General features: G+C 40.2%; 1 protein-coding gene across 4 annotated transcripts in view; it reads left to right on the forward strand.

The window, feature by feature from the left end:
- The window catches only part of LOC126175598 (C-terminal-binding protein), a 209,071-nt gene that overhangs the window by 157,107 nt on the left and 24,850 nt on the right, over positions 1 to 27,114 (forward strand). For all 4 annotated transcript variants that reach the window (XM_049922472.1, XM_049922469.1, XM_049922470.1 and 1 more), the window contains exons 6-8: positions 4,655 to 4,754; positions 4,929 to 5,060; positions 10,925 to 11,283. In XM_049922472.1, coding sequence (XP_049778429.1) covers positions 4,655 to 4,754; positions 4,929 to 5,060; positions 10,925 to 11,283 — 591 coding nt within the window. The remainder of the gene's footprint in view (positions 1 to 4,654; positions 4,755 to 4,928; positions 5,061 to 10,924; positions 11,284 to 27,114) is intronic.

The following is a 27,114-nucleotide window of genomic DNA, read 5'->3' on the forward strand; positions in this document are numbered from 1 at the left end:
CATCATCATCATCATCATAGTAATTTATAACGCCGCCCCCCCCCCCCCCCCCCCACTCAAACTTTCCCTTAAATGATCGGCAATCTTCCCCCACCCACCACCACTCATTTTCTTTGAAATAAATAAGCTTTATTCACTTAAAATCTGGTGTTAGCAAAACCCCAGTTGTTAAAACTATGTCTGTATCTTATTTCGACATAGCCAACATGAATTGGGCATCCTTAGACATACGAGGATGGTTTACAAAGGTCTTGGAATCGCCACGAGAGGTCAGTGCTAGTGCAACCAGTTGTTCACGTGATATTTGTTGGACTGTTGCCTGTAAAGACATGCCACATCAGTGCTCTTGGAAGAGATCTGTGGCAGACACATAGCTCTGTTGTTCCTGTATAGTGATTTGCAAAGATGGAAAAAAATAGAGATTCGAGCAGTGATTAAGTACTAGTAAAGAAAGGTATGAATGCAATGGACATTCATGCTGTTTTCCAGAATTTACTGTGGGACTCTGCTCCTTCATATTCAACTGTTGCCAAGTGAACAAATTAATTTAAATTTGGTTGGGAGAGTTTAGATAATCATTCGTGCAGTGGTCGGCCAAGATGTCACTACTCCAGACATCATTGCAAAAATGTACAAAATGGCCATGGAGGATCGCCGACTGAAAGTGCGTGAAATTGCTCAAGCTTGCCAGATGTCATCTGAAAGGGTATACCACATTTTAACTGAAGAATTAGATATGAAAAAATTATCTGCAATGTGGGTGCCACGACTCTTGATGCTGGATCAAAAATGCATGAGAATGGGCATATCGGAACAATGTTTGACCTGTTTTAGGAGAAACGAACTAGAGTTTTTGCGCTGGTTCGTGACCACAGATGAAACGTGGGTCCACTACTATACTCCAGAGACAAAACAACAGTCAAAGCAGTGGAAACATGCAGATTCTCTGCCACCAAAGAAAGCAAAGACAATTCCTTAGGCAGGAAAGGTCATATCATCAGTGTTCTGGGATGCGAAGGGGATTCTTTTTGTAGACTATCTCCCCAATGGACAAACAATTACTGGAGAATACTGTGCTAAACTCCCGGATAAATTGCAACAAAGATACACGAAAAAAAGACCAGGTTTAGCATGGAACAAAGTCATCTTTCATCAAGACAATGCACGCCCGCACATATTCCATCGCCATGGCAAAATTACATGAAGTAAGGTATTCACCTGATATGGCTCTGTCAGATTTCCATCTCTTCCCAAAACTGAAAATTTTCTTGGTGGACGAAGATTCACTTCAAATAAAGAATTGATAGCCGGAGGTGACAACTATTTCGCAGGCCTGAAGGAAACTCATTTTTGAGATGGTATCAAGGCACTGGAACACTGTTGGACCAAGTACATTAATCTTCAAGGAGACTACATTGTAAAATATAAAAGTTTCAGTGATGTAAGTGCTTTCTTTCTATTCCATTAAGAGAACTTTTCAAACCACCCTCATAGCTAGAAGATTAACGAACACTGGTTTAAACTTAGAAAGATGAATTGAATGCTCACCTCACACATACCAGAGCATGGAGCGAACTAATTCTGGTCAGAAGATTACTCAGCGCGCCCCTTCACACACACACACACACACACACACACACACACACACACACACACACACACACACACACAGAGAGAGAGAGAGAGAGAGAGAGAGAGAGAGAGAGAGAGATTGATTTTCCAGAGAACTGTATCTCAGAATATCTAGGAGGTACTAGAAATGAATGTTGACAGACAGTGAGGGTGGGGGTCAAACTCACGACAGTTCACGTGAGAGTCCAACACTTTATTCATTGCACCCTACCAATATTTGCTTCTTTTCATTTGTGACATTGCTCCCTCCTTAAAAGAGCAGCATCTTGATGTCAAGTAGCCCTAGTTAGGGAAAAGTTATCAGTCCTACGTCCCCTAGCTACCAAGGGCTGGTGCCTCCTTTGGCAGGGGACTTACTTGAACTTGTAGATGTCACACTTGCCATCACTTTCCAACTTCTTGAGATGTGCTGAAGCCGTGATTTGGTGGGAGCCATATAAAACTTCTTTTGAAGGACATGGACGATGTCTCTAATCTTTCATCATCTAGTACGGTGATCAAAATCTCTGGCTTCATAAGTAACAGCAAATAACTGTCTTAACAGTGCTATATGGTCTGAAGCTTTTCAGGCCTACCAAACTGCTGAACGGGAGTAAAGATACAGATAAGATTGCCAGGCTACAACAAAATAGGGTGATACGCTCACTTTAGGCTTTGGTAGACCTTTTCTTGACTCCGCATGATGCGGAGTCAAGCTAACTGACAAAATTTCTCAGCCTTGGTTGACGACCGTCTCACGCTATTGCTGTTGACATGATGAAATGGGAACACAGTGTCCATTGTTACTCCAAGGTGCTCCTTATTTGACAGTGTTGTAGACAAATGTCACAGAAGGTAACACCTCATCCTAGTTCCTCTTGTACATGTTGAGTTACATAGATAGGATGGTTTCTTTCTTGTTTCTCAGCCACAGGTTCAAATGAAGAACTTGGGATTCGCAAGCTTATGGAACACTTTCAGAAACATTATATGTATGGGAAAACATTGTTCACTTTGAAGGTTAGTTAATATCACCAGTAGTGTCACAAAAAAAGATCAGTATTAATAGTTTCACACAGGACACTTAATCACTTCCTGCGGAACACCAGTGTTACGCAGTGCACAGTTTGGGAAATGCAGGGTTAGGTAAGATGTACAAACAATAATCCATGTATTACCACTAGTGGAAGTCCAAATTAGGTCAATTTCAGTTCAGTGGAAAGGTGTTTCTGCTGCTAGAATAAGTATGAGATGTCAACTTGTTTTCTGGGGAACCAGATTTCTCCTCTGGCATTCTTGACAGTGCAACACTTTGTGATGAACAATTCTAAATAACTCTCTCCAGGAAAAGATCTTCCAGATTCTGTCATGTGGAATTTTAATCTGCCGGGAAGTTTCTGTCACATATGTGTTAATAATCCTAAATGACTAGCTTCAGGGATGTTGGGGTATTTCTGTGCAACATAAGTGCATGTGTTCAGGTACCAGTGGTAGGTAGCACATTCCAGAGGGGTCAAAATTTTTCTTGCAATGAACCCACTTCTTTGCACTATGGTAATGTCATATTCTTGAAGGTGTAGTGCCCATCCCCCAAGTCCTTAGGGCCCATCAGTCAACAAAGCGAATGATGGACCTGTAATAACTGAATGTGGCCTTCCTTAGAGATACTGTCAAAATTTGCATATGACACAAATAACAGCAAAACACTCGTTTCATTATCCAGTAGTTTCTCTCAACTTTCTTAAGTGTCCTGGAAGCAAACGCTATTACCATCTCTTTTTTTGTATGAAATTTTTACCAGAACTGCACCAAATTCATGCCCAGTAGCATCTCTGTAGCTATCTCTTCACACAGATCAAGCAAAGGGTCAGTTTTTAGAGCTTTTCGTAGGATATAGAAAGAATCTTGTTGAGATTGAGCCTATATAAATTTAGCATCAGATATGAAAGACTCCAAAATGCCAATAATGTCAGCACAATGCAAGGAAGCTTCTCAAATCAAAAGTGTTTTTAGGAATAGTAAATTCAGCTACAGCTGTAACCTTCTCTGGGTCTGACTGCACACCTGTGTTTCATACACGAGGTCCCAGTATTTAGGTTTCTTAAACTTCAAAGGGACACTTTATTGGATTAAGTTTTAGGCCACCTTGTCTTGGACAATTACAAACAGCTTTGGCTTTTGGTGCGTTAATCAATAGTTTCAGAGATATTAAAATGTCATTTCCACAGACTGAATGTTACTACTTTCAATTTGTACAGGCCTTCTGGAGTGTTAAATGCAGTTTCCTTGCAATCAGTCTCACCTAATTCTATTTTCCAGTACTGAGTACAAGTCCAGAGTTGACAAAAACTTGGCTCTCTTCCAACAATCCAGTGCATCATTGATTCATGTAAGAGAGCAAACATCTTTTTTAGTTACTTCATTAACTTCCCTGCAATTCACACAGAACCACCAACTGCCACCCTTCTGTCTGACGAGAACTACCCCTGTCGTCCATCATTTTTTGTACATCTTGATGAATTATTCGATGTTCCATTGCTAACAAACAATACGCTCTTTTATATTTTGAAGTGTTTGGTATTCTGCCAGATATTGTTGTCATTTATGTACGATCCTTAGACTGGTTTCACCAGGTGCTACTGGACACTGTTTATCGAGAACAACAGATCCAGTATTTATACTTAGTCTCCCCTCTATGTCCTGCTCCAAGCATTTCGTCTGTCTTCCGCTCCTGTTAGCAGTGTCCTTAGACATTCACCCTTCCGTCCAGTGCACCTGTCCGCGTAGTGGTGTTCTGTTTTTGGTCTGCTTTGGCTCCAGGTGTTCCCTTTGTACTCTGCTTCTGCTAGCAACATCCTTAGGCGTTACTCCATTAGTTTAGTGTGCGCTGGTGTTCAGTTCTTGGTCCATTGTGGTTCTGAGTGTTCGCTCTGTGGTCCACTGGCACTAGAAGCATCCTCGACATTTTAATGCTAAGATTTTGTACACATTAAATGGTGTTTTTTAGGTTTAGTCATATGATTCGCAATATGGTCTGTTTCAGGATTTACTATTCCAGTCAGACTGTGTGTCGCTGCATTGCACTCTAAATGAGCATAACCATCATTTAATAAATGAGTTCACCATCAAACAGATGAGGCCAGGTTTGTATTGGATTTTCACTCAACACACAATTTTTGTAGAAAGGCACTGTTAAGTATTCCGTATGTTGAGAGTCATTTAAAACAAGAAACTTTCTTAATTAGCAGTGCATTTCTTAGCTTACAGTGCAGTATAATTGCTAGTCCAATTACAGTTCCTTTTTTTGTTACTTTAAGGGGCCTTCCTGGTGAACACGGCACGTGGTGGCCTCGTGGATGATGATGCCTTGGCTACAGCACTAAAGCAAGGTCGCATACGTGCTGCAGCACTTGATGTTCATGAGAATGAACCATATAATGTATTCCAAGGTTTGTAAAAAGTTGTCTATCAACATCTTAATATGTACCAACTTCTTAATACCTCTATGTACTGTCACTATTTTCTTGCTGTGTGTGGTCTGTAGACATTGCGGAAAGTTTATAAGTTACAGGAAAAATAACTGAGCAAAGTGCAGCATTACAAGCTGATGATCGTGATTCTGTATTTACTGCTTATCTTCCAAGATTTAGTGGCAGTAAGGTTTGAAACTCTTCTTTTCATCCGTGCCTCGGAGCTTCTGTGGCATTAAAGCAAAACCACACCTGCATCTGTGGGTGAATACTTTTGATCTTGGTGAAAAGCAGCAAATGAATCAAATTACTTGGTATACTGCTCTGCATGTTTAATTGGAAACCTCTGTTGTTGTGTGTGTCATTAATTCTCTACACTACTACTCTATCAAATCAGGGTTTATACACCCCGGGACAACTGAGAAGTCTGAGATAAACCCAGGAAGTTTTTCATCTGGGACAAACCCAGGAATCTCTCATTGTTTTAGTTTCCAGATACTCAAACAGAATACTGCTTTAGCCTGCTACCGCAAAATAATACTGTAGAAATAAAACATAAATCAGAGAAAAACATCAATATAAAATATAAGTGGCAAAGAAAATGTGTAATTTAAAACAACAAAACACAATGCATACAAAAGTGTTTGATGACAGAAGAATGTGTCAAAGGCTTTAGGATGAAAACTATGTAACAGTACACTGCTTTTCATAAGTGTGGCGTCATAACAGTTTACGTTAGGTTCATTTGATTAGTTGCCAGCAGGCTTTAGTTGCTTTTGAGCAGCAACTTCTCCCTTTTCTGGATACATGAAGTGTGACTTTTAGCTGTGTAAGCCAGGCACTACCCAGGAAATTTTTTTGAGCACACCAAACTGCAACATTTGCGCTTGCGCAGAGCAGTCTGAGTTGTAGTGGAAAAGGGTGGGGGCATGTAGTCTCCATGTTACTTGTGTAAACATTTCATGATATTGCTGTTTTCTCTTCATTTACAGCTCTCACGTCAAATGAAAACAAAACGGATTTCTTTGGCTGGGGTGAATTAAAAAGCATTGGGAAGACTGAAATATGTTAAGAGTTGTAGATTTCTGATTTTACTTTATTTCCGCAGTGTTGGCAATTGAGCAATAATCTTCTTGCAGAACATCAGTTATTTTTGTTCAATTGCTAAAGAAATTTGGTTTTCCTTAATCTTTCCCACAGAGGCGGTCAGTTTATTCAAAACAGAGTTTTTCATTCAACACTGTTGGCTTGTTTCAACTGTTCGCCAAGTTTAAAGTGCACATTTGGTGTAATGCCATAGTAGCAAATCAATCGTGAGATAATACGAGGTGCATTCAAGTTCTAAGGCCTCAGATTTTTTTTCTCCGGACTGGAAAGAGATCGAAACATGCACATTGTTTTAAAATGAGGCCGCGTTCATTGTCAATACGTCCCAGAGATGCCAGCACTGTACAGCAGATGGAATTTTACCGCCATCGGCGAGAATGAGAACTGTTTTAAATACTTAAAATGGTGACGTTTTCCTTACTTGAACAGCGTGCAATCATTCGTTTTCTGAATTTGCGTGGTGTGAAATCAATTGAAATTCATCGACAGTCGAAGGAGACATGTGGTGATGGAGTTATGTATGTGTCGAAAGTGCATTCGTGGGTGCGACATTTTAATGAAGGCAGAACATCGTGTGACAACAAACCGAAACAACCTTGGGCTCGCACAAGCCGGTCTGACGACATGATCGAGAAAGTGGAGAGAATTGTTTTGGGGGATCGCCGAATGACTGTTGAACAGATCGCCTCCAGAGTTGGCATTTCTGTGGGTTCTGTGCACACAATCCTGCATGACGACCTGAAGATGCGAAAAGTGTCATCCAGGTGGGTGCCACGAATGCTGACGGACAACCACATGGCTGCCCGTGTGGCATGTTGCCAAGCAATGTTGACGCGCAACGACAGCATGAATGGGACTTTCTTTTCGTCAGTTGTGACCGTGGATGAGATGTGGATGCCATTTTTCAATCCAGAAACAAAGCGCCAGTCAGCTCAATGGAAGCACACAGATTCATCACCACCAAAAAAATTTCGGGTAACCGCCAGAGCTGAAAAAATGATGGTGTCCATGTTCTGGGACAGCGAGAGCGTAATCCTTACCCATTGCATGCATTCCAAAGGGCACTACGTAACAGGTGCATCCAATGAAAATGTTTTGAAGAACAAATTCCTTCCTGTACTGCAACAAAAACGTCTGGGAAGGGCTGCGCGTGTGCTGTTTCACCAAGACAGCACACCCGCACATCGAGCTAACGTTACGCAACAGTTTCTTCGTGATAACAAGTTTGAAGTGATTCCTCATGCTCCCTACTCACCTGACCTGGTTCCTAGTGACTTTTGGCTTTTTCCAACAATGAAAGACACTCTCCGTGGCCGCACATTCACCAGCCGTGCTGCTATTGCCTCATCGATTTTCCAGTGGTCAAAACAGACTCCTAAAGAAGCCTTCGCCGCTGCCATGGAATCATGGCGTCAGCGTTGTGAAAAATGTGTACGTCTGCAGGGCGATTACGTCGAGAAGTAACGCCAGTTTCATCGATTTCGGGTGAGTAGTTAATTAGAAAAAAAATCGGAGGCCTTAGAACTTGAATACACCTCGTACGTACTGGTACCGCCAAGAAAATTGGCATCCTGAAAACCACACTGATAAGATTAATTCCTGTAGGGGCATAATTCAGTGTGAATCTGGACATAGAAGTGTGCACTTCATGCTGAATTAATACATTTTAGCATGTTGTACAAAATTCCGTTGCTTATGGAGTATTCTGATGCCCTGTTTCTTTTATGACATAATGTGAGATCTGTTAATGCAACATGTGTATGAAGTTACGTAAATGTTCAATTGAAGCTTGCTAAACAGGCAAATTTGGTCTGTGGTATTGAATAAAATGTTTTGTTTCAAATATATTGACAGCTTTCACAGAATTTTACAAATCTGATTTCTGTGAAACACAACTTGTTTCGATCACAAGACATGTTTGAACACGTGTTTCCTTCCTTCTCTGGACATTACGTTATTTGTTAGTATGTGTTGTTTAAGTCTTAAGTTTATAGAACACCATCCTTTGGTAAATTATAGACTGGCAGCACACTGTGTTTCATCATTGTACCTACCCACAAGACTTTATATTTACTCCTGGAGTAGAATACAAACTGCCAATCTTACAGTTTCTTCGCTTTACACATAACCTTCATTTTACGGATAACCTTGTTAATTTTTATACTGTTCAAAAAAGTCATGAAACCTGATTGGAAATGCTAGAAAAGTGTTGCAGAGTACTGATGATAATTTTAAAAAAATCTTTGTTAAAGTTGCCGCATTCCAAAATATTAGGATATTTTGAGCCGTGGGGTTCTGTTTTGAAATGAATATTACGCCAAGAAATGCTTTCTTATTTTGCATTCCTTACGTGTATAGGACATAATGAAACAATACTGCCCTAAGTACAATAATTCTGTAAATGCCCTCCTAACAACATGTTGCACATGATCGTTTTATGCCCACTAAGCATGAAATTCTAAACAGAAATGTGATGTAAGGTGTATGAGCACAGGCAACACCAAGCGTGGGATTCCCACATGTTTGTAGTTGCACATGCGCAGTAAAGGTGCGTCCACGCCATGCCTATTTTCTGTTCAACTTTTGCCATGTGTATAAGTTTCCAACAGCACAGCTAAGCATGCACATTTGTGTGGGCAAAATTTCCTGGAAATAGAGGCCGTTCACTTAGCACACAACTTCTCGACTGTGGTGGGAGTCTGCCAACAATAAAATGTGTCAAAGGCTTTGCAAGACTTCATGCTTACGATGTGTGTGACAAAACAACTGTTTACAAGGTCTGCTCAAAAAATTCCAAAACATTCGAATTTTGTGCAGATGGTGTCTTGGAGTAAAGTTTGGTTGGCATTCCTGCACATGCCTGTGTTTATTGTGTAACTGCGGGAAGTTTCATTGTCGTATGTCGGTTAGTTACTGTTCAGTGCTGTATTGAATAGAACATTGTCGCACAGTTTGCGAATTTCGAGGTGGCAGAGTTAGAAGAGCAAAACATCTGCATTAAATTTTGCTTGAAACTCAAGAATACCTTTACAGAGACAGACCAAATGATGCAGGAAGCTTATGATGATAAGTGCTTCAGCTGTACTCAGTGTTACAAATGGTTCACATGATTTATCAATGGCAGCGAGCGCGCGCTCGCGTGTGCGTGTTTCGAGCGCGCGCTCGCGTGTGCGTGTGCGCGCGCGTTCATATTATTTTATATTCGTTGAGTGTTGAAAATCATGTCCTCGAAATGGTGGCCATTAACAGCAATAAAATTTTAGAGACGATCTTGGAAACTCTGAACAGCTCATTTTCACACATTGCATGGTATGACGGTAACTACTTAAATAACCAGCTCTCTTAGCTCTGGTGGGATATGAGGGCAGTATTAAACACATTTTCCTTCAATTAGCCCTAAAGAAAGAAGTCGCAAATGCCCAGATCTGATGACTGTGCAGGCCACCCCACATGATCCCTCAGAGAGATCAGATGTCTCGGAAACGTCTGTCTCAAAACATTAAATGAATTTTGGGCTGTGTAGTCTGTAGCCACATCCTGTTGGAACCACAAGTCCCCTAATCCATCTTCTTCCACAGTCTCTTCCATTCTGGGCTGCAGAATATTTTGTAACATTCTGGAATTCAATCACACCTTCTTCAAGGAAGAAACAGTGTGTCAAGCCAAACTGTGATACTACACACCATATTGATAGTACAGGGGAAAGTGACAGTCTTCCGTGAATAATTCAGGGGTATTTTCAGCCCAATAGTGAAAATTTTGGTTATTCACCCTACCACTGAAGTAAAAATGTGCCTCGTTGCTTCTGAAGAAAGCTGCCTCCAGAGGGATCTGTGTAAGCATTTGCTCGCACAGATTTGGTGGTTGGTGTAGTCTGCTGGGCTCAATTCTTGAATCATAATTATTTTGAACTGATGGAAATTGAAATCAAAATGCAAAATCTTGCTCAAACTGAAGTCTGAAATCCCCAATGTAACTGAATGCCTTTGAGCAGAACTTCTTTGTGATTGCTGAACTGCAGCTCTCACAATCTGCACATTTTCTTGTGTTCTGATGGATCTTAATCGGCCTGGTCTCTCTCTTCTCAGTGTGCTACCAGATTCCTGCTGAATCCAGGACCAAATTGTGGTCACATAAGGAACAGTATTGTAGCATTGAATGCTGAACTGTTTTCAAAAAGCTCGTTGTATCAAGATCACAGATGGATTTTTCTCAAAATACCGTTTCATGGGAAAGCACAGATGTTATCTAGTCCAAATCATGTTGGCTACTGAAATGGGGTCACAATCGACATGGCTTGAATACCAACAAAAATTGTATCTGGCTATGGTGCTATGAAAGATTTTGAGGATTTAATAAAGTAAACTTAGCCAGAGGTCAGTGCTATATAACATTGGCCATTTTAGAGAGGCCTCATCGTAATACATTTTAAAACCGTTTCAGATATGCAGATGGGCACAACAAAAATAGTCACAAATAAAGCTTTCGGCTCCTACAGCCTTGTGTGTGTGTGTGTGTGTGTGTGTGTGTGTGTGTGTGTGTGTGTGTGTCTGAGGAATGCCATAGGGGCCGAAAGCTTTATTTGTGACAGTCTTTTTGTTGTGCCTATCTGCAACTCAGCTTCTCTGCTAGATGGTGAGTGGCAACTTTCCTTTTCATAATATTGTTACATTCTATCCTGGGTTTTCCATTGTTTGAAGAAGTTATGTAGAGTATTCACGATTTCAATTTTTCAGGTCCACTGAAAGATGCGCCGAACTTGCTGTGTACACCTCATGCAGCGTTCTACTCGGATGCGTCGTGCACAGAACTGCGCGAGATGGCAGCCAGTGAAATAAGGCGGGCTATCGTTGGACGTATTCCTGACTGCCTACGCAATTGTGTGAATAAGGAATACTTCCTGGGAGGGACAGCTGCCGCTGCCGCAGGTTACGCTGATGGCATGAATGGTGGTTATTACACTGGAGCACTGCCTGTGCAGCAGGCACACTCAACAACACCACACGACCAGGTGCCACACTCAGTAGCAGCTGGTGCTGGTGGCGGCGCGGCAGGTGCAGGAGCAGGCGCTGTCCCTGGCCTTCCTCACAGTATAGTAAGTCCTGAAAAGTAGTTGATTTTGTTTTATGTTATTTGCACGGCTTTGTCAAAACACAGAAATTATTCTCTAACTGTAGGGATTGTATCCTTTGATCATTCTGCTAACAGCAGTGATCGCCACTAAAAAAAGCTTAGAAAACTTCATGTTTTGCATTTGAAATCAATGGGCTCACTGTTTTCTACCTTAGTGTCTCCTCCATTCTTTTCCCTTTATTTTAGTAGGCATGGTGTTTTCAAATTTGTGTTGCTGTGCACAGTATAAGCATGCAAATGTAGAACTTAGATTGCAGCGGTTTGCGTATTGTTTGTGATTACAAGAACAGAAATAACAGCTGCATGCACATATCTGTATTTGTTTAAAAATTGACTTCTACCAAAGCCTTTTTGAAAGCGGTGTTTGTGGCATACATAGGATTCACGTGTTTGGCTTATTCAGATAGATTGCTTGAGTTCGGGCAATGGTGAGCAAATAGATGACACATGGGCTAGCCTATGTGATCATTCTTCCCTGCTGAGAGCTCAAGGGGAGGGATCACAAAGTGGCTTGTGCACATGCAGAGCGTGTGCAGTAGGGCCACCCCATTGGTAGTCTATACTATCTGTGCCTGCCAGCAGTCATGTTGACGGGCACCTGTTCTCCATAAGGCATGCGGAACAGTCTGACCTAAGTTCTTGAAAATTTTCTGCCCGTGTAGAATTTAAAAGACGTATTCTTATATCTTAAAGTTCAGGGTTCTGGGGTGTTGCAATTCAGAGAATTTGTGTTGAGGGTATTGGTATTTGGAAGAAGTTTCTCTAAAAGGTGGAACAATACCCACAAGCCAGACATCTATAATCATTGGCAGACTGTGTGAAAGCTTACTAGAAAACAACATAATTCATTTTATCTGAGAAAATTGATTACCAACAAATAACCTGGAATAACTTGCCTATGCTCAGGAGTTGCAAAGTCATAAAATGGAGTTTAATGCTTCCTTGGAAGGATGTTGGATGGGATGGGGTGGGGTGGGATGTGATGTGATGCAGGGTCATTTTGCCTAGCATAGCTGTAAGTAGTCAAGGTAGAAAATTGTAGATATTTTTATTTCATACCTACTTTTGAAAGATTAGAAAGAATAGAAAATGGAAAGGGGTCAGTATGCATGCACCTCTACAGGTGCATGCGCGCATGCACCTACCTCACACATAGCTAGAATCTTAGCCACATTAAATCAGTCACTTGCCTTCACAGAATTGAAGATATTGAACAAAATAAATTCCACAAAGGATCCTTTGTACTTGCAGTTCCTACTGCAAGCTTTCTCTTGACGTTGTGTTCAGGTTCTCATTGAGCTTGGCATCGTATTCGTATCAATGCTTTTGTTAAATGCAGCAGACTTGCCTAAGGTGTTTGTTGCTAGTAGTGCATTACATTCCTTTCTTTATAATTTTAAAAAGTCTAAATTTTCCCATCAGTAATAAATGTTGTCACATCAGATGCTTTAGCTCTTCATACAAATTTTGTTACTCTTCATGTGGGTACACAAGATAAGCTTGTTAGTTTGTCCTTACAGCTCATTAAGGTTTGACATGGTAATAGATACTTGATACAGTCACCAAGACCTTACAAGAAAATATGACATCAATATGTTAAATGGAAATTACAAAAACTAGCTCAAGGAGTAAGATATTGACATGCAGGTGTTAATATCTGTTTCTCCATTCAGTAAGTTCTGCCAATGTTCGGAGGAAGAAATGGGAGTGGGCTGCCAGATGGATGAGGGAGATTTTGCAGGGTTGCAACATGGATAAAAGCTGGTAGGTAGGAAGGTACAATTTGGATTGCCAGAGGGATTTTGCAAGTTTATTAAAAACATCAATCTGAAGACTCTTCTTTCATGGGAGAGGTTTTGATTTTACATGTTGATTTAATTCGCTATTGTATAAGGAGTATCATAGGTCTGATATGACCTTTTGCACCAATAGGCGTCTGTGAATTGTACATTACACAGGGTGTATATGACCCGGGGCAACGGGGAGATGCGGGAAAAATCTGGGAATTTTTTCGTCTGGGAGAAAAGGGAAAAAACCTTGGAATTTTTGATTGTTTTTGTTTTCTGTTAAATTTTTGTGATTTTGACTGGTAAGAACTGATACTCCAACGAAGGGTATTACTGTATCCTGCTACTGCAGAATAAAACTTCAACAGTAAAACATAAATGAGAGAAAAAACAAAAATAACTTAAATTGCAAAGGAAATGCGCCATATACAACAATGACAGAGTGCTCTTGCAAGCGTATGCCAACAGCAAAATGTGTCAAAGGCTTTAGGAAGACTAAGCAATGCTTCATTAAAAAAATTGCCTCCGATGAGTGTGAAGTCACAGTTGTTAACATTAGATTTGTTTTAGCAGTTAAGAGCGGGCTCATGCGCATGCACGTTTGAGTAGTAGATTCTCCCGCTTCTGGCTACAGGAATGTGGCTGTTGGCTGTGCAAGCAGTTGCAGCAAGCAGCTAGATGCTACCGGGAAGAGGGGGCGCCAAATTCATGTTGTTGAAGGGGGAAAAAACTTGTTTCACAAAGCGCCTAGCAATCGGCGCACATTGGTCTATCGATTATTCATATGATTTTGAAACGCATCCCCGTCGGTTTTTGAACACATTTTAAGTTGATTTCTGAATGAATCATAAGTTGGTTTTTGGATGCGTGCATAGTGTACGTGATGTCTCTGTCAGGAGAATCCTTGTCGCATCTAGAAATAAACTTTACGCAGAAAAAAGGGGACGGGGCTATACGAGCTGAGCGGAGTGAAGCCGAATGGATGAATGCCAATAGCTGTCTGATTATGTGGTTGATTGGGCTTGCAAATGATCAGTGTTGTTATGATTACTAGCGAAATCCATAGATTCAGACTACCAGAATGGAAATAAATGACTAACAGGAATAACTGGTGAGAAAGATTACATATTATCTTCTCAATGTATCCAAGAAAATGAAAATTTGATAGCAAATTTTAGTCAAGATCACTACACTAGTAAGGACCAGTTGTACAGTCCCTGGCTAGCAGCCGCTTAAGTTTTATTCTAGAAGTAACGCAGAAAACGTGTTGTACGAACATGTAACAATGCCTAACAGGAGAATAATCGCAGGATAACAAAACCTGTGATTTTGGCAGGGTTAGTGAAGTTAATCGGCGAACAAAATTTGACAGAAAGAGGAAGGAGAAGAAACGGGGACATCACACAAATTATGGAAGAATAAGACGATTCCAAATTTATATCAAAATTTCGTAATACTACTTTTCGATCTCATGCTTGAGAATCTGGTGCATATGAATGAAATGTGAAACTAAGAGTATTTCCTAACATAAAGCCTTTCGTGAATTATATTCTGTCGTGTTATAACAATGACCATTTGTGCCAAAACAGTCTCGTGTATTTGGTGTGTGTTACAAAATTGCTGCAATATTAGAAAGGCCAATTTTGTTTTATCTAGCAGACAGTGACAAAATAGACGTAATCAGATCGAGAAACACCACCAGTGTTTGGTATTATTTGTATTAACAGCTTTTTTGGTATTAGATAGCAACATTTCGATTCTTCATGTAGCAAAACGTTTGACGAACTTTGATGAGGTAATAGATTCTTTCACCAGCTGTGACATAATCGCAATAGATTTTTCCGCAGAAAGGAAAGCATGCCATGTAAACTTGTAGGAAGATTAGAGAGAAAAAATGCTAGGAGCTTTCTTGTTTGTGTCTTGGATTTATTGGTTTTATGTATCCTATATTTAATTTTATGTCACACAAAACAGCAAGTTATTAGCTAATAGGCAATAAAGAATGCAAATTTTCTGAAGAGTTCTTGTTCTCCCGATTACAAATAATCCCATCTGCTATTAATTGCGAGATTTTTTTTTAAAGAGGGGCAGGCTGTCAAGCCTGCCAACTGGGAGCAGGAGAGGCACCACAGGACATTTCAATTTCCATTGTCCTGAATATAGTTTTATGGCAGCCATTACAAAATATACACGCTTCAATTCCACAGAGCGAAATACAGTGACGTGCGATAGAAGAATGCCGTATGAAGATGCATGGCACTGCACTTCGGCACACTTAAGACCAAATAACATGTCTTAAATTTCCTCGAACACACGTTTTATGTTTTAGACTTTTCAGAAAGATTATATATATATATATATATATATATATATATATATATATATATATATATATATATATATATATATATATATATATATATAGGGAAACATTCCACATGGGAAAAATATATTTAAAAAGAAAGATGATGAGACTTACCAAACAAAAGCGCTGGCAGGTCGATAGACACACAAACCAACACACAAAATTCTAGCTTTCGCAACCAACGGTTGCCTCATCAGGAAAGAGGGAAGGAGAAGGAAAGACAAAAGGATATGGGTTTTAAGGGAGAGGGTAAGGAGTCATTCCAATCCCGGGAGCGAAAAGACTTACCTTAGGGGGAAAAAAGGACAGGTATACACTTGCGCGCGCGCACACACACACATCCATCCACACATACACAGACACAAGCAGACAGCGCTGAAATGTCTGCTTGTGTCTGTGTATGTGTGGATGGATATGTGTGTGTGTGCGCAAGTGTATACCTGTCCTTTTTTTCCCCCTAAGGTAAGTCTTTTCGCTCCCGGGATTGGAATGACTCCTTACCCTCTCCCTTAAAACCCATATCCTTTTGTCTTTCCTTCTCCTTCCCTCTTTCCTGACGAGGCAACCGTTGGTTGCGAAAGCTAGAATTTTGTGTGTTTGTTTGTGTGTCTATCGACCTGCCAGCGCTTTTGTTTGGTAAGTCTCATCATCTTTCTTTTTATATATATATATATATATATATATAATTTTTTTTTCCTCTGTTTGCTAAAGAAATTTGACTTTCATTAATTTCTGCGAGGGCAGTCAGTGTGTTTGAAACGAAATGTTTAATTCCACAGTATTGGCTAGTTTCAACTGTTTGCTGCATTTCAAGTCAACATTTTCATCTTATAGCACGTATGGCATTATAGCATAATAAAGAACGAAACGCGATATAATTCAGTTCTGGAGCTCCAAGAACATTTACATCCCGAAAACCACACTGAAAAGCTTAATATCAATTCGAGGTCTACTTCATGGGAAATCTGTACATACGAATGGGCACTTCAAGTAGACACTTATAATATGCTCTTGAAGTATCCTCTGATGTCTTGTTTCTTTTATGACATAATGTATTATCTTACAATGTTTTACACGTACGTACATACGGACTTCCTACGTCGTCATAGCTGCGCAAGTGTGGTGTTACCTGTTGCCTGCGCTCTCTGGCATCTGCAGAAACAAACCTATTTCTAAAAGGTCGCGGGAAAATATTGCGAACGGTGGTTTGAAAAGTGTTACTTTCAAAGTAAATACCCTTTTTTGTAAGTTGAACTATGTGCGAGAATGTACCGTGTATTTCATAAATCACAGAGGGTTTGACTCTCATTTAAAAATCAACTCTTTGATGACGAGCCATTTATAGAAGCATTTCGAACTCTGAAGATCAGACATTTATGTCATTATTAAAAGTTTTACAGGCACATTTGTGTCAGATATCTTCAAGTGTAACACACGCAGAGAAGATCAATATTATATGCGAAAGCTTAGCTTCTTTTGCCAGTTCTTCACCTTAGAGGCCAATATTATATGTGAAAGCTTTGCTTTTCTTGTAGCTACGCTACGTATATTAATTTAAAGTATTAACTTTCCCTGTTTGTGTGTTCGTGTTACTTACGTGATGTTTCTGTTGGCTGACTACATCACGTGTCCTATGCTCTGAATATCTGCTGTCATCGGCTTGCGAGATCACATGACATGAGCGTGTATAAAACCATAACCATTCAAAAGATTGATAAGTTTTGCAGTTCCGAGGGAAAATATACTGTCACTTAACACTGAAAAAGTGTGTTTTTAACGGGAAAATCCGGTCTTTTTTTTTTTTTTTTTTTTTTTTTTTTTTTTTTTTTTTTTTTTTTTCCCATGTATACACCCTGTTACATGTTCCTTCGTGTTTCAAGTTTTCATATCATGTCACTGTTGGTACTCCTTTGATGGCTGGTAATTAGATGTCCATCTTCTGTGTTGCTGTTTGATAATAATTTTGGTTTCAAATGGAAAAGATTTGATATTGTAGTTTGCACACAACATGTCATGTTATGTAACAGTAATACCATAGTATTAGTACATAAGATGATATTGCTGCAACAAAGTACTTGAAAAGTTTTCAAAAGAAATCAGTCGTAACAAAGTTCTCTTCTGAGATACCGTGCTGCAGATTCATTAAAACTTAACAGTACTGTGGAAACAGCTGCCTGAAGTCTATGATAGAACACAGATGCATTTTGGCCTAAAAAATTGTCTTTCCACTGAATTGTGGTTGGATTTGCAGTTCTCAGTAATCTGTATACGGATTTGATTTGGCAACACTGGTACACACTGTACTCTTTATTATTATTAGTATTATTATGTCATCGTCATCGATAATAGTATTATTATGTCGTCGTCATCGAGCAAGGTGGCAGAATGGTTAGCACACTGGATTCGCATTCAGGAGAAAGACAGTTCAAACCAGTGTCCGGCTATCCTGAGTTTTCTGTGATTTGCCTAAATCACTTCAGGCAAATGCCAGGATGGTTCCTTCGAAAGGGCACAGCCAACTTCCTTCTCCATCCTTTTCTTACCCTATGGGACTGAGACCTCGCTGTTTGGTCCCCTCCCCTCAAACCAAGCATCATCCTCATCATCATCCTCATCCTCCTCCTCCTCCTCCTCCTCCTCCTCCTCCTCCTCCTCCAGTTGAAGCAACCACCTAGAGCTGTGAGTGCACTTTGTGGGTCTGGGGTCATAATATTTGGTAACCTAGTTGTATTTGTTAACATAGTTGGAAGGTTTTTCTCACTTCTGCCTGGAGTTTCTGAACTTCAATTTTTCCAAAAGCTTATACTGTTTTCGTCACCAAAAGAATCCTTTTCCATAACATTGAAGTAATTTTGGAATAAGAGTTAATATTTTTATCTTGTGTCATGTCATTACCTGATAGTTGTGTACAAATCGTGCGAGAAAGACTCGTATTGCAGAGATCTTTAATTAGTTTCATTAGTTAACCAGTATACTTCTGTAATAATATATATAAATTTTAAAACTGTTGATTCGATTAGAAATTGTTATACACTGTCTGATTAAAAGTACCCAGATACCTATTAATAAGAGGTGTGTCCACCCTTCACCTTTATGACAGCATCAGATCTGATGGAAGACTTCTGATGAGCTGTCTGAAGGTGTTCCATTGGTACAAGTCATGGCTCAGGGCAAGCAGTTCATTACATGAATGTCAATTTTCACAAGTTATGGCCTCACAGATGCTGCTCTGACAGGGTGCATTGTCTTGGATGCAATCGTTGTCTCCAAAATGTCCCTCTAAAGTACACAGTAGACAATTTGTCCATATCCTTAACCGTGTAGCATGTCCTTCTGTGCAAGAAGAGGACCAGACCCTGATGATTGAAAACACCCCTATAATACCACCGACTTGTCTGTGATTCACTGTCGGCACTGTACTCTAATTAAAATTACTTTGTGATTGATGTTATTGCGAATCAAGTGTTAGGTGCCACGCACCAGCCATTCATGGCTGTTTGGCAGGCTCTACATGCTTGCTGTGTTGCCTGTTCTGTGGACACAACCCTTGCCAGATGATGCAGATGCACCGACTGGTGTTGGAAGGGGTCCTAGACGTGATTGGCCACCTGGTTGCAGGGGGAGAGGTGGAGTGGGGGCACACATTCGGCAGTAATTTTGCTTTGCATTGCAAATCAGGCAAAAGAATATCTGCTGCTGAAGTCTTTAGTAAAAGTTTTAGTTTCTGCCCAAAATACTGAAAAGAAAAATCTCAAGTTCACAATCTTTATCAAATGATCATCAATAAACTGTTTGACTAATAGCTTCAATTTCTTCGTGTCTTACAGTCCCACATCATAGCTTGCATTTAGTGGTGGTAGTTGTTACGATGATGCAGAAATTTAAAAACCTGCACCATGTAATTCAGAGAGCTTCCAATGAGAAATGTAGTTGCTTTACATTCAGTAGACTTCTGGTTCTATGCTACTATACATGAATGCAGCCATCATATTGAGGTTGTTCTTATGAGTAAAAAGAGAACCATACCTCTAGAATGTGGAGTAAACATAATTTACACTCTTGCAATATGCCACTGTATTCCAGAAAGTTGTCCCCGTGTGCCAGATTTTTGTTTCTTGTTCATTTCTTTATGTATCACATCAGTCAAATCTGCATTCTAAGTTGGCATTACAGCAACTGTAACAATATTAAATTGAATGAAACTGTCTTTCTGACACATAAGCATAAAAGAAAGACACTGGACTAAAAATTTCAGAGTTCAAATACACAGTCAAGCTTACTGTTTTTTTATTTCTGTAAGAAAAGTAAGTTGTGTTAGTAGTGCAGTCATAAAACTAATAGCTCTCATTTTAGTTACTGTAATACTTCTGTCTGTGCAATAAACTGACTTTATTCTTAACAATGCGGAGGCTGCATATCTAAAAGTTAATCACAGGTTATACGCATACAGGCTGATGATGGGGATATAAGGTTTGGTGCTAGAATGACACTTGCTGTACAGTGTCGGCATACGTGGTGTACTAAAACTTCGTGCCTTCTTCCACAGGAAAATCAGTATGCTGTCTTAGCAAACAAATCCAGACACCCTTATGTACTGCATAACTGAATGCTAGATGTCTCAAGAGAGAGGTGTAAAAAGCTGAGAATTTAGGTAAACAATTATTCCTTGGTTTTTAGCTGTTCATTGATGTTTTAAAATGCAATGGAGATTTATCGTGGTGAAAGGCGTGCAAATTTGGAATCTGTGAATCATTCTGTAGCTCTTGTTGACATCAAAGATCCATCAAAAGCTGGAACAGACTATCAGCAGTATTTATGATCTCCTACCATTTGGCTATCCTTGATAAGGTGCCTATAGCAACTTCCAGAAAGCAATACATCATCGACTGGCTAAAAGAAACAAAATTTATATACCATGCAACTGTAGAAAGGGTGAATTACTGGATCTCGTGGCTCTGTGTTACAGATGAATTGGCAAAAAGATAAGGACGTAGGGTTCTCAGACGATGATCATATCACAGCCATTTTAATTCCATTGAACTTGTGTGGGTTCAAATTACAGGTTACAAGGCTAGGAACAACAAAAGATGAACACTGGCAGAAGTAGAAAGATTAACAAAAGACGTTGATCACACTGTCAGATTGGTATAATGTCATGAGACACATGCAGGGAGTAATAATGAAAGCATTGTAGAACAAGTGTGTAGTAGAAAATAACATAAAACAACTTACTATTTCATTAAATTCTGACAGCAGCTCTTGTGACTACAAAGGCAATAGTCAAAGTGATTCAGATACGACTGCCGTAGATCTGTTAGTAGTAAAATGTTAAGTTACCAAAAATTCAGTTGTATTCACATAACCTCAAAATTTTCTCCACTTATTTAGATAATACTTTACTTTCTTATGTATGTGACTGAATGTTTGTATTATTGCCATTATTCGCCTATAATGAGTGATTATGGAATCTCACACGTCGCTGTGCCTACATAGCAGCAGCAGCCCGCACCATTGCCTTAACCATGTTCGTAGACGTTAGTGACAGTCGATAAGTAGATGACTTCTTTCTTTCTTTCTTTCTTTCTTTCTTTCTTTCTTTCTTTGAGCACAAGCAGCTGTCGATCACATGAGCACTTCAGATGTTGCGTACCAGCCAGCAGCTCATCTCCCCACAACTGCCATCTGTCAATCGCAGAGCAATTTTAATTGAAGTACCCCATTATTTTTAACTTCCTGTGGAGGAAGGCATAAACTTGTAGTACACTACGAAGGTTGACATTTTACAGTGTGTGTTGTTCCTAACACTGAACTTCTTATCATCGTCTCATCAGTCTGTATGATTGTTACCTGTGATTCACTAGGGGATGTGCAACCTTCGCTTCATGAAATAGGTCAGTTACTGGATATCACTGGACAGACAACGAAGATAGGAATGAAGAATGAGGCATTCAGAATACAAAAAGGTTGTGCTAAACTTCCAGACAAGGTGGAAGGAAATCAAACGTGTGAGTTGATAGGCTGTCCATAGTATGGTCATTGGTGTCCACTACAATTTGCTGTTCGACCTCATTGTAGCAAATGTCAGCAGCAGGAACTGTTGCTAATATTTTAAGACATTTACAATACACAGATCTAAATAAAAATAATGCATTTGCAAAAATATCATTGCATTATAGGAAGAATGTCGTCTGAAGCAGCCATGAGTGTAGCTGCTTATTATTACTACAGAAAGAAGGAAGGCGGTTGGTGCATCTATTGTCATGTTATTGGGCATCTCACAGATTAGTAGATTATTGCTTTAATGAAGCAGCTTAGGTGGCAGCCAACATCCATTCAGTAAGAGAACAACACGTTTTAACAACAAAATAGTCATAAAACAGAATGTAAGTCATTTGCAAAGTGGGTGTTGGCATGAAGTGTTCAGCAGCTCAATATTGGAGCATCAAAAAATGTAATTTCTTGGCTAGGATATCTGTCACTGTTAGAAAGCAAGTGTGCAGAGATTGTGTTAACTCAGCCATAAGTACCTATTGCTGGGACAGTGTGTGATCTTACACCCACAGCCTATTGGAATTAACAGCAGAATGCATGTTTGGTTGCAGTTGGGTTGCAAACAACAAAAGGATGCAGCAAATCAAAGAAAACTATCTGTAGTTACCTTCAAAAATATGCCTCCATCCATATGGATCTTTGGTGTGTTTGTCTTAATCGCTACTGTGCCAAAATTCCCAAGACTTGTGAAACACAACATTTTGGTTTTAAGGAACTGCCACACCGTCCACCGTCAGTTGCTAAAGAGATGATATAAGTTAAATCATGCAAGTTTGAGCAACACCTAGACATCGTGTATTGCACTGTTCCTTTAATATTAACCAAGTAGGACATTTATTCAGAAGCTGTCGTCAAACCTGTTTCTCCTTGCTTGTGGCTCGCTTCATTTCTTCATAAACATTGAATGACAAAACAACTTTCAACAACACATGTATTTTGTACAAAACATTGATCGAGTCATCTGCCTGGCATTCTGGATCTGTATAATTTGCTGCCACTTAGCAGTGATGAGTAAAGTACATAAACTGCTTGGCGGTTACTGGAGAACATTCATATATTGTTGTTGTGATTGTGAGATAATCAGTAAAAGATCACATTTGTAGGAAATTCTGAAATAATCCATTTTTGATAAGGTGAGATTTCAAATACGAGACAGCGAACAGCGAGAAATTACCCTGTGTGTAGTAGTGTTGTTCAGTGACAATTCTAATGTGTTCTCTTAGCAAATTGTTTCATTCTTTGCTAGATGTGATCTGCATGTTCCAAGAGGGTCTGAAGTGCTTGCTATCTTCCCTTCTCATATGCTATGAATATACAGAATACCAGTTCAAAAGATGTCACAACTGTCTCAATTTCTAGACACCAAAAGCAGGTCTCCCGGCAAGGCATTATTGTCTAGCGAATTGACGACCGACCTCACTTAACTATACACGACATGAAAATATCTTTAAAATACTCTTAGTTTCTGACAAAACATCTGTAGGAATAAGTTGTGGTTTTTTGTAGCGATAATTCTTCTTAACCAGATAATTACTATGTTTTTTGTAATTAGTGCAGCATAACTTCGGTGTGGTAATGTGTTCCTCATTGTCTCTAATGATCTTAATATGCGTTATCATCAATTACAATAAATTATGATCTGAACCAAAGCATTGCTCTGACCTAAAACATTCGTTCTGGCCAAGAATGTTCAGGTGGTACTGTTACCGAGCAAGATGGTGTATAGGAGTGTGAAGAATATTCATCCAAAGGGCTTTCAAATATATAGTTTCTTCTAGTGTACACTTCATACCATAATACATAAGAGCATGTAATAGTTGACAACTGATCATAACAATATGTTCGATTCGCCTTCCTGTTAAGCATACCATTTTCTCAGCGGAGCTCCACGCGATCCTGAAGGCATTGGAGCAGATGCATCATATTTGGGGCAAATGGTTTCTCATCTGCTCAGATTCCCTTAGCACCTTAAAATTGTTAGAGAACCTGTACCCAGCTGAGGAGTTGGTTCAGGTGATACATGGCCTACTGTACTTGATCCAATGTCAGGGTAAGCAGGTGTCATTCTGCTGGGTGTCAGGTCATGTAGGTATATGGAGAAATGAACAGGCCAATTGGGCTACCAAGGAGGCCTGCAGAGGACAGGATGTGGCGCAGTGTCCTATTCCTTTGCAGGCTGTTGTCTCTGTACTACACAGGAAGTGTGTGCAGTTGTGGGATGAGGAATGGCTGGCAGTGACGGCCAATAAGCTGCGGTTGGTGAAGTCGACAACCCAATGTGGCGTTCCTCCTGCCAGTTGCGCAGGCAGAATGAAGTGACCCTCACTCTTCTTAGATTTGGGCACTTCCAACTCACACATAGTTTGTTACTCCGGCGAGAGGATCCTGTGTTTTGTTATGCTTGTGGCGTGCACATGTGTATTAATCATATTTTAAAAGAGTGCATTTTATATCATGATGCAAGGGTAGAAGCAGATATTGGTGGGGATATAACCTCTATTCTAGCTGATTATGAGACGAGTGTGACTAAAGTTCTGTGATGTGTCTGGATTTGGGCCTAAATTTGTAGGCTGGAGGTTTTAGTATGTTGCAGAGTGGCTGGCTTTTCCTTTTTTCTTCTTGTGGTCAGCCAGCCACATCCATAGCTCCTTATACCACTTTTATCCTGTGTACTTATTAGATAATGATCTAATACTTCAACCACATTTTGTTCCGTGCATCTGTGGGGTTACACACATAGTTTGCCAGTTTTTGTTACCTTTGTTTTCCATGCCATTTTATCTTACTGTTTTGTGTATTTTACTGACACTTGTCTCAATCTGTTTTCATGCGGGTGCTGAATACCTTGCTGTCATGCACCCATCCAAACATCTCCACTCGACTCACATAACAATACTTCATAGTAACAGGCAACAAAATAAAACAAAATAGGTTATAGAGTGGGGGGGGGGGGGGGGGAGTTAAACTCTTTATCTCTCTTATCTTGTGCATGCCATTGTATAACCAGAAGACAAAGAGCAAACAATAAAATGATTGGTGCTGTTGTGTAACATGGTGTTACAGCTACTCCTTGGAATACTTTCTGAATTATATGTACAGGTTATTTTAATTCTAAGGTTTTAAGTTGATTCTCTTGACGCAAGGCTAGAGGTAATATTAATTGGGATTGGATGCTTCAGTTTGCTTTCTCTCTTGTGCATAGTTAAATACATTTAACCACTCGCACGGAAAGAATACACGATTTCAATAACCTTCTGATGTTATGTCCGACAAACAAATAAGGGAATCAAATGCTTTCCCTTTGGAGGTGATAGAGGAAGCTTATATAAATCCTTATCCATGAAATTAGGTATTGTCAAACAACGGAAAATCCAGGATGGGAAGTAACAATATTATGTAAAGGAATGTTGCCACTCACCATTAAGCGGAGATGCTGAGTCACAGTATAAGCTTACAGCCAACAAGGTCTGCGTTGAAAATAGAGCGCACGCCCACGCGCGCACACACACACACACACACACACACACACACACACACACACACACGGTATGAAACCAGCCATTTAATTTACAAGCTAAGCTGCAACCACTGTGCTGCGTTCTGTGTGGGAATGACAACCAACAAGCTGCCTCTGGCAGCTGAAGCCACACTGCGAGCAACAGCAGCAGTGCATGATGGGAATGTCAGCTGGGTGGGAATAAGGAGGAGGCTGGGGTGCGGAGGGGGAGGATAGCAGGGTAGGGGTGGGGACAGTGAATTGCTGCTGGGGAGCATGCAAGGATGAGGTGGAGAGAGGGTAGGGCATCTAGGAGCAGTTCGGAGGTTAGATGGAGGGCGGGGGCGGGGGGGGGGGGGGGGGGAGTAAACAGACTGGGTGCACTGGTGGAATAAGGGCTGTGTAGTGCTGAAATGGGAACAGGGAAGGGGCTGGATGGGTGAGAAAATTGTATAACCAAGGTTGAAGTCAGGAGGGTTACGGGAACGTACGACATGTTGAACGAAGAGTTCCCACCTGCGCAGCTCGGGAAAGCTAGTGTTAGTAGGGAGGATCCATAGGGCACAGGCTGTGAAGCAGTCATTGAAATGAATGATGTGTTGGGCAGTGTGCTCAGCAACAGCAGTTTATCGGTGGCCATTCATATGGACAGACAGCTTGTTGGTTGTCATTCCCACAAAGAATGCAGCACAGTGGTTGCAGCTTAGCTTGTAGATTGCATGGCTGGTTTCACAAGTAGCCCTGGTTTTGATGGGATAGGTGGTGATTGTGACAGAACTGGAGTAGGTGGTGGTGGTTGTGGTGGTGGTGGTGGTGGTGGTGGTGGTAGGATATATGGGACTTCCGTTGCTTCTCCAGTCAGTAAATCATGATCTTCTAGGGGGAGTGGTTCGAATTCCTTAGTACTGGCAGACACTCTGCCAACATGTTTCTTTCCACTGTTCCTTCTGTTTGTTATACACCACTGCTATAAATTCAGGGATGCTGTTGGATGCACTGAAATTAGCATAAGTAAATGCCAGTTGCATCCCTTATGTGGTACCCGTCTTGTGCAAGGTGCTAATGTGACGAAATCCATACATTCATCAAGGTTCAATATTGCTAGCAGCTTAGTTTCATTCTGCATAATGTTCATAAGATGATTTTCCTCCTGCCCTCCTCCCCCGTGCTGTGTGGGTTATTGAGTGCATTCAAGTCATCTGTGAACAGGAACTTCAATTCAACTTGCTTGACAAACTGGAGAGCTTCCACAATGGTCATTGGCTTCAACTGCTTCGAAATAGTTTAGTTCAGTAGACATTGTTCTGGGGGAAGTAATAAGCGCTGTAAATTTCGGACTTCCATGTTTTTGTGAGCTGATTTGTGTACAAAAATTCGGCAACAGTTGCAACCCTTCCACGAACACCGTAAAGTATTTGAACATCTGGCTGTCTGGCACTTTTATGTCCCTCTCTAAACAGCAGTTACATAGTAACTTAGCTGATGAAATGATATTGCCTTCAAGTTTAATAAGTAAGAGACCACTGTATTATTTTACTCTTTCCACGAAACATGTTTTTATGTGTTAAGACAGTAACTGATAGTGGAGATGGTCTACAATCAATTATTTTAAATTTTCATATTGAACAATATGGTATCGATAATTCTAAAAGTCAAATTAGAAAATAAAATGGTTATGAAGAAGAGAAAGATGCATTCTTTACAGCTATTGAACAGGCACTGCAATTCATTAATCATCTAATGTATCATTTTTTCAGACAGCAGTTGTTGAACTGGCACTACAGTTCATTAGCCATTTAACACAATTATCAGTCTGTGTCCTCTAACCAAATAAGTTGCATTAGGATTATTTTGTGCTAATAAAAAGACAACCGGAATACATGGTTGAGTACGTCTTCCTGGAAACAGTAGATGTCACTAGCTTATGTATAAATAAATCATACTTTTTAGGAAAGACAAAGTATTACACAATGAAGGACAGCATTTGCTCAGTTTCTTTAAATAAGGGATTACAAATCTTAGTACGTAAACTCCAGTGCTTTGATGTGTTTGTTCTGTCTGCCCTTCCGTGTTTCTGAATGTGTCACTTCTACA

The sequence above is a fragment of the Schistocerca cancellata genome, chromosome 3 (assembly GCF_023864275.1).
Source record: "Schistocerca cancellata isolate TAMUIC-IGC-003103 chromosome 3, iqSchCanc2.1, whole genome shotgun sequence".
Classification (NCBI taxonomy): domain Eukaryota; kingdom Metazoa; phylum Arthropoda; class Insecta; order Orthoptera; family Acrididae; genus Schistocerca; species Schistocerca cancellata.